Raw genomic sequence first — 11,588 nt, 5'->3', positions numbered from 1 at the left:
CCCCAAAACCTAGGAAACTCAAGACTGAGGTCCGCAAAACCTAGGAAACTCAAGACTGAGGTCCCCAAAACCTAGGAAATTCAAGACTGAGGTCCCCAAAACCTAGGAAACTCAAGACTGAGGTCCCCAAAATCGAGGAAACTCAAGACTGAGGTCATCAAAACTGAGGTCCTCAAATTTGAGGAAACTCAAGACTGAGGTCACCAAACTGGAGAAAACCCAAGACTGTGGGACCCAAAACTGAGGAACTTGAGGGATTGAGATCCGTTTTAGCTTTTTTTGGAGCGTTAACTGTGTTGCTGACAGAAGATGACCTTGCAGAGCAAAGTCATCCAACAATAAGGTGAGAATTGTGAAAGAGATGAGGCTAAAGCATTGCTCAGAAATGGAGCAACATGATTGTGTAAGACGGCAGAGCAAGAGGGCAGTGCAGAGTTGAGCACTCGGTACGGTACAAAAGCCGAGGAGCTGATCTCGGTGGTGCCGACAATTGAGAGTTATTCAAGGCTGCAATGATGGGCTGCGTTCAGCTGCTTCTGCTCTGCTCTCTGTGGTCCTCCTCCATCCTTTCCTCCATGAGCCTCACTGGTAAGACTGGTGTAATATTTTATGCACAGAGATCAGAACCACTGATAACAGTTACTGATAATTTGTTTAGCACTTTGAGATTCGCTTCAAATGTAAAGTGTGTTACAAACAAAATTATTATTATTATTATTATTATATTATTATTATTATTATATTATTATTATTATAACTGTGTAATGTTCATGTTTATTTTATAAACATGACAGTTTTATTTTTCAAACTAAAAGCCGTGTGTACAGATCACAGTTAAATTTCTATTAGATTCCACAAATAAACAGTAATTCTGTAATAAAATCAGAAGAAGTGTGTTCTCTGTAGAACACGTGTACTTATTTACATTTAGAAAATCTACAATAACTTTTTTTTTTTTTAATTTTGAGCTCATACTTTTGCACGAAACCGTATCTTGGAACAACTTTTGGCAAGTGATGGTTTGGGCTTTGTTATTGTTCATCAGGAAGGACTTTTTTTTTGTTATCCTTACAGTTTTTGGTAAGAGAATTGGTAAAATCCTTTTAATGTATATTTTAAAATGAGCTCCTTTATTAAAAGCATTAATAAAACTACACATCTCCGAACTTCTGGCAGGCAGTGCATGTTGATTTGAGAAGAAGGTGCAGGTGAAATGTTGGCAGAACATTAGCTCGTATTAACAAATGCCAGTTTCTCATAGAGATTAGTCGTTTTTTGTGTAGTATCATACTGGCTTTCAGAAATCAATTCAGTTTATTTAGTTTTTCATTTTTTATGTATTTCTTTTGACCTTTCCTTTTTGTTTTGTTTCAGTCTCTCAAGGAGCACTGGGTGACGAAAATATCCTAGAGGTAAAACTGCTCCAGATTACTGCAGTGACATGTTGTACTCAGTGAACGGTCAACATTAACGCAACTTCTTATTTGTTTGTTTTTTCTTAATCACAACACAGTCACACATACGAACCTGTAAAGGTGAGTAGATCATTTTTAAATTCAGTATGAACCAGAATTTAGCAACATGGTTTGTCTGTAGCTTTGAGTGCAAAAGTTAGCACAAATAAAGTTGTATGGTCCACGAAATGCTGCCAATTCAGAGCAGTCGATGAAACCTTAAACCCTAAGGGACCTGAGAGCAATTCAAAACAAGCTGGTACTTCTGCTGGCAGTGCTCCAGTCGACGTTTACAGTGCAGGTTAATTAGGAATTTCAAAGAGATATTGAAGCCTAAAACTCTTACCTGCAGCTCCACTAATTGGTAAACTTATCCTGGAACCTGTTGTATAAATGAATCCATGCGCACTCATCTAGAACCTGGCAGGTGAGGAAAAATCGATGGATAAATTGAATTATTGTCAGTGCACCAAATTTTTCTTAGTTATGAATTTTTATGAAAATGTAGATTCCAAATCACACAGATATCGAGTTTGGAAGTGCCTGAACAATAACATTTCATTGGAAATCAGCTGGTTTTACATATGAATTTCCAAAAAAAACATCTAATGTATTGGATCACCTTCAAACCCAATTGTCCTGCCAACTTTCAAAATTACACCACCACACTTGGTTTTTATGCCGAATTACTACATTTCTATCAAAACTATGAATTATTCATTTCTGACTGCTCCACAACTGAGTTCATCAGAGGCCTTTTTGACAGTACATTTTCTAAAAGTTCTATATTTTCTCCTCTTTCCTAGGATGTAAGATGTGATTTAGAGTCTGCTGATAATCATAACAATCATAACAATAATCAAACAAACAATTAAGGTCATCAACCTTAAATTTTGGCATGTTGGTTGATTTTTTCCGTGTGAACCTGCCAGGCCCTGTTTGACGTGCAGTCGCTCAGAGGTTGTGTTTGAGTGTCCTAACGGTGCTGCTCTCTGGTGCAGGTATAGAACTGGAGCTGAGAGACTGCAACGGAAGACTGACGGAGAAGACTCTGTACGCTACTAACGCCGGTGAGCCGCTTCATGACGTCCAAACACTTTATTCTTAAAGCATTTGTAACGATACTGAAGTTGGACTGAACCTGAGTCTGATCTGCTCCATCTCGTCTCCAGACGAAGAAATCTTTGACCTGAAGAGGCAGCTGAGACAGTGCAAACTGTCATGCAAGACTGCAGCTCAGGCGGCTGACATGCAGATTGCAGGTAAAACTTCACTCTGAGTGTATGTACATAAAAACGTGAACTTTTCATGAGAGGAAAAAAAAACATACTTTACTTATAAAGCAGGTCAATGGACTTTTTTCCAAGTCATTTTGGGTCGTTTCTGTTGGTCCATTCACCATGAAATTGATACACTTCATAAAGAGCAACAGGCATTTTCAAATTAAACTGAAAAACTTCCAGTGATGAGGTTTTGTTCCGAAAGCAGTGATATATATATATATATATATATATATATATATATATATATATATATATATATATCTGAAACCTCGTATGGCCAAAATGATAACTTTACAGGAAAAAGAAAAAACATACTGTAGTTTTCATGCAAGTCAATGGAACCAGACATCTTTCCAAGTCATTCTGGGCCATTTCTTTTGCTCCATTCATCATGTGATTTACACACAATGTAAAGGGCAACAGGTCCAAACTGAAAAATGGAGATATGAGGTTTTATATATATAAAATATTTTAAATTTCACTTCATGTAAAAAGGTTTCATTGGTCAATTCAAAAATGTTTTTTTTAGTTATAAATATTTAAAGTTTGCCAGGTCAGAGTCTTAAATACTGAGTTTAACTGTTTACAGAGCAGCTGAGCTGAAACATTAACCACATATAAACACAACACCAACACTAATCTGTCATCAGTCAACTGGTCTCATGTATAAACTCCCATAAAACTATACAGAAGCCTCAACAATGATATGTGGTAGAAAATGTGTCAGTAATTAGCATGTCTTGATGATGATAATAATAATAATAATAATAATAACGCTACGTGAGGAGAGCAGCTGTCAGACCATGTGGAATGAACAGCTGTGGGTTTGTCTTGTGGCTGATGATACACACTGTGTTCTGTGTATGTTCTCCTGAGTGGTTCTGTTTGTGTGTCCAGCTCTTCAGGCTCAGCTGGACAGTCTGCTGAAACAGCTCGGAGAGAAAGCGACTGGTCCTGCTAAAAACGGTACGTAGAACGTCGTCATGTGTCTGTGTTTCTGAGCTCTACTAACTGAGTCGGTTACCCTTCTGATGGACTCTGGAGCTGCAGGCGCTCACGGCACAGTGGGGGCCCCTCCCGACAGATGTGGGCACATTCCACAGGCTGTAGTAAGCAGAACAACAGAAGAACCGATGAGGAACGGCCCCACAGATCAGATGATGTGCAGTCAATCTTCAAACCAGAGCCAGAACCAGTACACACTTAAAAAAGATGGTTCTTCAAGCATTCTTTAGTAAAGACAATGGTTCTGTATAGAATGATGAACGCTTAAAGAGCCCTTTGCATGTTTAAATGGTTCTATTCTTGGGGAAATGGTTCTTCAGATTGTTGGAGAATGTGTGATTCTTTTTCTATATAGAAACACTAACTTTAGTAAAGATAATGGTTCTCTATAGAACCACGAACACTCAAAGAACCATTTTCATGATTAAAGGGTTCCTTGCTTCACTAAAGGGTTCTTCAGATTGATGGAGAAGGTGTTGCAGATGGTTCTGTATAGCACCCTTTTTGAAATCGGTTCTATATAGCACCAAGAATGATTCCACTATTGTTACAAGACAAAGAACCTTTTGTTTGGTAATATATAGAACCCTTATGCTAAGAGAGTAGGAAGTGATAAAGAACACAGTACACACTTAAAAAAAAGATGGTTCTTCAAGGTTCTGCATAGAACCATGAACACTCAAAGAACCATTTGCATGGTTAAAGGGTTCTTTGCTTTGCGAAAGCATTCTTCAGTGTTGTTTTAGATGGTTCTATATTGCACCTTTTTAAAAATGGGTTCCATATAGAACCAAAAAGGGTTCCACTATTGTTACAAGCCAAAAAACCCTTTTTGGTACAATATAGAATTCTTATTAAAGACAGTGGTTGTGTTTAGAACCATGAACACACAAAGAGCCCTTTACATCATCAGATCGTTCTTCAGATTGATGGAGAATGTGTTGTATATGGTTCTATATAGAACCTTTTAGACAATGGTTCTGTATCGCACCAAAAGGTTGACTTTGACCCTTTTTGGAGTTATAAAGGACGAGACATTCTATCAATCTAAAGAACCATTTCACCATACATAGAACAATATAAGCATGCAAAGGGTTCTTTGTGTCTAAATAGAACTACTGTCTTTGCTACTCTTTTAGCATAAGGGTTCTATATAGAACCAGCTTTGGTGCTGTGCTGTGAGGTTGTCTGATCCACTCTGTCAGGGCAGCCCTTAACTAAGTGTTTATGGAGGGAACTCAGAATGCGTAACGAGGAGCGATGAGGAGGCGGACACATATGCGGAGAAAAGCCAGATTTATTATGGGCAAATCCAGGGTCATGGTCATAACAGTCCAGGGTCATATAGCCAATACGGAGAGCAGGAGGGATGGACATAAAATAAGAAATAAACACAGAATTCAACAATACACACCTCAAACAAAGACCAGCACTGGGCCAGCACTGGACCAGGGAAACACAGGGCTCAAATACAAACAGGGATAACAAGGGTTCACAAGACACAGGTGGAAAACAGGTGGGAACAATCAAGGGTGGAGTCAAGAAACAAGAATGCAGAACCGGGAGGAAACAAAACAAAGAAGCACATGGACGTGTAAACAGAAGCACATGGAAGACTGGAAGGGGCCAATCGTGACCGAATGGCTCCGCTAAAGATTAGACTAGACTAATTTCACAGATTTTCATGACTCTATATTTCCTCAACAGAATGCACAGTTCTACACTGCATGTCAGAGTGTTTTAACCCTGAGTTTGTTCTCTTAGTCGTGGACATTCTACAGCAGTACGTCGCCATAAAGAAGCTGGAGTTGAACATCGCCGTGGAGACAGAACCAGCCAAGCTTGCAGGTATGCACTGTGAAGTACATCAGTAAAGAGTCAGTGTTAGGCGGAGCTCCTTTTACAGGACACCCTGGATATTTAGGTTTTTGGGCTGGTCCTGTACTGGGACACCTCGACTCTGAATTAACCCATAACAAACCAACGAAGCAGCATCTGACAAACACCAACAGACCCCAACAAACACATAACTAACACAGATGAACCCCAACAAACCCCTGACAAGCACAAAAAACAGCTTCAACAAACCAAAACACCAGTTTGTTGTGTTGTACCTGTATGTGGGTGTTGGCAATACTAAATACTAAAGTGAAGGTGTTTGTTGAAGAGTGAAGGTGTTTGTTGGAGAGTGTGGGTGTTTGTTGGAGAGTGAGGGTGTTTGTTGGAGAATTAAGGTGTTTGTTGCAGAGTGAGGTTGTTTGTTGGAGAGTGAAGGTGTTTGTTGGAGAGTGAAGGTATTTGTTGGAGAGTGAAGGTGTTGGAAAGTGAGGGTGTTTGTTGGAGAGTGTGGGTGTTTGTTGGAGAGTGAAGGTGTTTGTTGGAAAGTGAGGATGTTTGTTGGAGAGTGAAGGTGTTTGTTGGAAAGTGAGGATGTTTGTTGGAGAGTGAAGGTGTTTGTTGGAAAGTGAGGGTGTTTGTTGGAGAGTGAAGGTGTTTGTTGGAGATTGAGGGTGTTTGTTGGAGAGTGTGGGTGTTTGTTGGAGAGTGTGGGTGTTTGTTGGAGAGTGAGGGTGTTTGTTGGAAAGTGAGGGTGTTTGTTGGAGAGTGTGAGTGTTTGTTGGAGAGTGTGGGTGTTTGTTGGAAAGTGAGGGTTTTTGTTGGAAAGTGAAGGTGTTTGTTGGAGAGTGAAGGTGTTTGTTGGAGAGTGAAGGTGTTTGTTGGAAAGTGAGGGTGTTTGTTGGAGAGTGTGGGTGTTTGTTGGAAAGTGAGGGTGTTTGTTGGAGAGTGTGGGTGTTTGTTGGAGAGTGAGGGTGTTTGTTGGAGAGTGAAGGTGTTTGTTGGAAAGTGTGGGTGTTTGTTGGAGAGTGTGGGTGTTGGAAAATGAGGGTGTTTGTTGGAGAGTGTGGGTGTTTGTTGGAGAGTGTGGGTGTTGGAAAGTGAGGGTGTTTGTTGGAGAGTGTGGGTGTTGGAAAGTGAAGGTATTTGTTGGAAAGTGAGGGTGTTTGTTGGAGAGTGTGGGTGTTGGAAAGTGAAGGTATTTGTTGGAAAGTGAGGGTGTTTGTTGGAGAGTGTGGGTGTTGGAAAGTGAGGGTGTTTGTTGGAGAGTGTGGGTGTTGGAAAGTGAAGGTATTTGTTGGAAAGTGAGGGTGTTTGTTGGAGAGTGTGGGTGTTGGAAAGTGAAGGTATTTGTTGGAAAGTGAGGGTGTTTGTTGGAGAGTGTGGGTGTTGGAAAGTGAGGGTGTTTGTTGGAGAGTGTGGGTGTTGGAAAGTGAAGGTATTTGTTGGAAAGTGAGGGTGTTTGTTGGAGAGTGTGGGTGTTGGAAAGTGAAGGTATTTGTTGGAAAGTGAGGGTGTTTGTTGGAGAGTGTGGGTGTTGGAAAGTGAAGGTATTTGTTGGAAAGTGAGGGTGTTTGTTGGAGAGTGTGGGTGTTGGAAAGTGAAGGTATTTGTTGCAAAGTGAGGGTGTTTGTTGGAGAGTGTGGGTGTTGGAAAGTGAGGGTGTTTGTTGGAGAGTGTGGGTGTTGGAAAGTGAAGGTGTTTGTTGGAGAGTGTGGGTGTTGGAAAGTGAGGGTGTTTGTTGGAGAGTGAGGGTGTTTGTTGGAGTGAGAAGGTGTTTGTTGGAGAGTGTGGGTGTTTGTTGGAGAGTGAAGGTGTTGGAGAATTGAAGTTGTTTGTTGGAGAATTAAGGTGTGTTCCCATTTCCTCTTTTAGCCCTTCAAGAAAAGCTGAAGAAATCAATAGAAGAGCTGAAAACATTGACTGGAAATCTGAGTCCATCAGATTGCAAAGGTGGCGGTGACAACAACAGCCTGAGTACGGATCTCTGTCTCTCTCTCTCTCTCTCTCTCTCTCTCTCTCTGTGTTACATTAGAGCTACTTCTACTCCTCTTCTCTCTTTTTTTGAGCAGCTGCAGAGATAAGCAAGCTGCAAGTGGAAATTGATAAGCTGCAGAGTGGAAGTGGAGGCCCTGCACAGTCATCAAAAATCAACGGTCTGTAAAATGAGACAATTTGTTTTATGTTCAAAAGATACTGTTTTCAATAATTAACAGTTTTTTCCTGTTTGATATTTTATGTATGTACTGTGTATATATGATTACATGATTTATTTTCCAAAAAGTGTGTAGTAAATTGTTGGGGTATACAATTATATCAGAATTCTATCGCTATCGATATAATAAAATAGCATTTTATTAATTTTACTGCTATTAACTTGAAGTTTAAATAAATAATAGTTTCTCCATAAGGACATTTCTGGTAGACATAGTGTAATGAACAGATTGGTGCATATTAATACTGCAAAAGTTCCGTATAGTTGAAGCCTGTTTCTCCAGCCTGTTTCATTAGTTTATACAAATGCGTCGACGACCAGCTCAGAATTGCTTCATGTTTTCAACCTGCATTTTCTGTAAAAGATAGAAGCAGGTTTTGTTTTAATTATTGCCTTAAACTGAATATTACACAAAAAGATACAAACTTGAAGTCAAAAATTTCGTCTGTTGACATTTCAAGAGATTATCCTTATGTTTTAGATTATTTTGGTCTCATTTTTCCATTGATTACTTTTATTCATGTTTAGTAGTTTGTAAAATGCACTACAACATAGTTTTGTCTTATTATTTTATGTTATTATTCATATTGATCTATTTATTATTCATATTTCATTGCATTTTATATTATTTATAGTGTAAATGTATGTATATATACACATACACACACATATATATACATATTTAGTTGTTTATATTTTGTACATTTATTTTTCATTTGTTTTTCAGTGGAATTATATTTCAAATTCAAGAATAACCACTGTTGAAAATAGATTTTTTAAGTTAAAGAAATGCATAATGTTTCCAAAGTTAGTGAGTAATCGTAATAAATAGTCATGATCTCTAAATATATAAAATATACCAATACCAAAATATGCCTATGCAATGAAAATTCTGAAATAAATTTTTGCCATAATCAAACTGGTCTGTGTTTAACTACTAAAGATACAGCAATGAATCTTTGCCATGTCATGGCTTTTTTGGGTGTATTTCCACAAATTTAGATCTTGATATCTCTGCACTGAATTGTATCTGATCTTTCAATTTTTGGTACTTAATACTCATTGCACAGTACTTTTTTTCCAGTTAGGTAATGGTTTCAGGCATTCCCTTTATGAGCTGTTAAAATGGAAAATGGTGTCAAATACACCTAATTTTACAATAAATATTTTCTTAACAAGCTAAAAATGGCATAAATGGCATGCGTCCTGAAAAAAATTCCTGGTACTAGCATCAAAATTTCTAATGTTATGGCTTTTTTTTAATAGCACAGATTTTAAAGCAAAAAATAAGACTAATTATTCAAAGCCTCTGTATCTCAGAAACTAATGAAGATATAAGCCTAAATTTTGACACATTGTCTGTCAGTGACCTGAAAGCAGATTCCTGAAAGTATTGAGCAAATCTGAGACGGAGATTTTGGAAATGTTTTCAAATCGGGTTATTTTTGGTAGATTGAACTATATATTTCACAGCAATAACATGTATTGATGATGATCCTGAAGTATTACATACACAAGATATAACAAGATTTTTCCATGGTCTAACTGTTTTCTATCATACTGAATTAGAATTAAAGAGACAGCTGAGGGAGAAGCTCCAACAACTGATCTCAGCTGGTGATGATTCCTCCAAACAAGGTGGGTTTGGTTTAGAGAAATGCAGACCAGAGCTTTAGGTCCCAGTGTAAACATCTTTCCTGTAAGTCTTGATCTGGTTTAGAACAATGTGAACACTGAGCATCAGAACACACTCAATACAAATCAACAGGGTTGTTTGACCTGTGGAGATTAAATAAATGAAGGGTGTTATTTTTAAGTAACTGGTTTATGTAAAATGGATCAAAAACATACATTTTGGTGAATGAAAACTGTTTAGGTTGATCTAAAGACAATTTCACACCAATAAAACCCAAATAAACTGCACCAAAATGATGCAGATTTGTTGCATAGGCAGTTGAACTTCATGTTGACATAACAAAGTATGTGTGTACTGATTTTATTGGATTGGATCGAGATGTCTGGCATAATTAAATTAAGTTCAAAAAGTACAAATATATCAAAAGATGACTGAGGTATTTTGAACTGAGTACATTGAGGTACACAGTAATAAAATTACAGAAACTTTGTATGTTATAGACTTATGTTAAATCTGACAGGCCAAGATACAATTTTTCATGAATTTGTATTACAGAAACAAATCTGATCTTAATTTAGAAATAGACTTCTAGCATCTTATCTCCAATTAGGAAATCTTAGCCTACCTTATCAAAGTCTACAATCAATTGTCATGTCTGTTACATAGCAGCTAAGTGTAAACACACTAAACCAGTTACTGACACAGTCTGATTTTCTGGAGTTATCAGATTATTAAGTGTAAACACACTAAACCGGTTACTGACACAGTCTGATTTACTGCAGTTATCAGATTATTAAGTGTAAACACGCTGAACCAGTTACTGACACAATCTGATTTACTGTAGTTATCAGGATTATTAAGTGTAAACACACTGAACCAGTTACTGACACAATCTGATTTTCTAGAGTTATCAGATTATTAAGTGTAAACACACTAAACCAGTTACTGACACAATCTGATTTTCTAGAGTTATCAGATTATTAAGTGTAAACACACTAAACCAGTTACTGACACGGTCTGATTTTCTGCAGTTATCAGATTATTAAGTGTAAACACGCTGAACCAGTTACTGACACAATCTGATTTTCTGCAGTTATCAGATTATTAAGTGTAAACACACTGAACCATTTACTGACACAATCTGATTTTCTGCAGTTATCAGATTATTAAGTGTAAACACACTGAACCAGTTACTGACACAATCTGATTTTCTAGAGTTATCAGATTATTAAGTGTAAACACACTGAACCAGTTACTGACATGGTCTGATTTTCTGCAATTATCAGATTATTAAGTGTAAACACACTGAACCAGTTACTGACACAGTCTGATTTTCTGCAGTTATCAGATTATTAAGTGTAAACACACTGAACCAGTTACTGACACAATCTGATTTTCTGCAGTTATCAGATTATTAAGTGTAAACACACTGAACCAGTTACTGACACAGTCTGATTTTCTGCAGTTATCAGATTATTAAGTGTAAACACACTGAACCAGTTACTGACACAGTCTGATTTTCTGCAGTTATCAGATTATTAAGTGTAAACACACTGAACCAGTTACTGACACAGTCTGATTTTCTGCAGTTATCAGATTATTAAGTATAAACACACTGAACCAGTTACTGGCACAGTCTGATTTTCTGCAGTTATCAGATTATTAAGTGTAAACACACTGAACCAGTAACTGACACCGTCTGATTTTCTGCAGTTATCAGATTATTAAGTGTAAACACACTGAACCAGTTATTGACACAATCTGATTTTCTGCAGTTATCAGATTATTAAGTGTAAACACACTGAACCAGTTACTGACACAGTCTGATTTACTGCAGTTATCAGATTATTAAGTACATGTAAATGAGTTCAATACATAAGGAAGTTGATGGCCAAAAAATACAAGTACCAAGCAGTTATAATTGAGATAAAAGGTGTGGTCCTGAAAGCGACTATATTATTCTGTGATGATAACATTTATATAATCAGTACATGTTCGGCTCCTCATCTTATATGTGTTATGAATGTTTAATTTCAGTTGTGGAGATCATCAAACAACAAGAGGACTTCAAAGTTATTCAGAGCAAACTGGCTGACCTGCTGAAGACACAAGAAGAGTTTAAGGGTAACATACCAGTGTTTTTACCACTTTTGTAGCTT

General features: G+C 37.6%; 1 protein-coding gene across 1 annotated transcript in view; it reads left to right on the top strand.

Moving 5' to 3' along the window:
- The first annotated feature begins 426 nt into the window (after window positions 1-426).
- The window catches only part of LOC108414257 (COP1-interactive protein 1-like), a 58,170-nt gene continuing 47,008 nt past the window's right edge, over window positions 427-11,588 (top strand). The window contains exons 1-11 of the mRNA XM_017687084.2: window positions 427-588; window positions 1,375-1,412; window positions 1,514-1,535; window positions 2,456-2,524; window positions 2,627-2,716; window positions 3,635-3,703; window positions 5,507-5,590; window positions 7,454-7,555; window positions 7,651-7,734; window positions 9,363-9,431; window positions 11,467-11,553. Coding sequence (XP_017542573.1) covers window positions 513-588; window positions 1,375-1,412; window positions 1,514-1,535; window positions 2,456-2,524; window positions 2,627-2,716; window positions 3,635-3,703; window positions 5,507-5,590; window positions 7,454-7,555; window positions 7,651-7,734; window positions 9,363-9,431; window positions 11,467-11,553 — 790 coding nt within the window. The 5' untranslated portion in view covers window positions 427-512. The remainder of the gene's footprint in view (window positions 589-1,374; window positions 1,413-1,513; window positions 1,536-2,455; window positions 2,525-2,626; window positions 2,717-3,634; window positions 3,704-5,506; window positions 5,591-7,453; window positions 7,556-7,650; window positions 7,735-9,362; window positions 9,432-11,466; window positions 11,554-11,588) is intronic.

Source organism: Pygocentrus nattereri, chromosome 12 (genome assembly GCF_015220715.1).
Source record: "Pygocentrus nattereri isolate fPygNat1 chromosome 12, fPygNat1.pri, whole genome shotgun sequence".
NCBI classification, from domain to species: Eukaryota; Metazoa; Chordata; class Actinopteri; order Characiformes; family Serrasalmidae; genus Pygocentrus; species Pygocentrus nattereri.
Note: the sequence above shows the minus strand (reverse complement) of the source record. Positions and strands in the feature narration are given on the sequence as shown.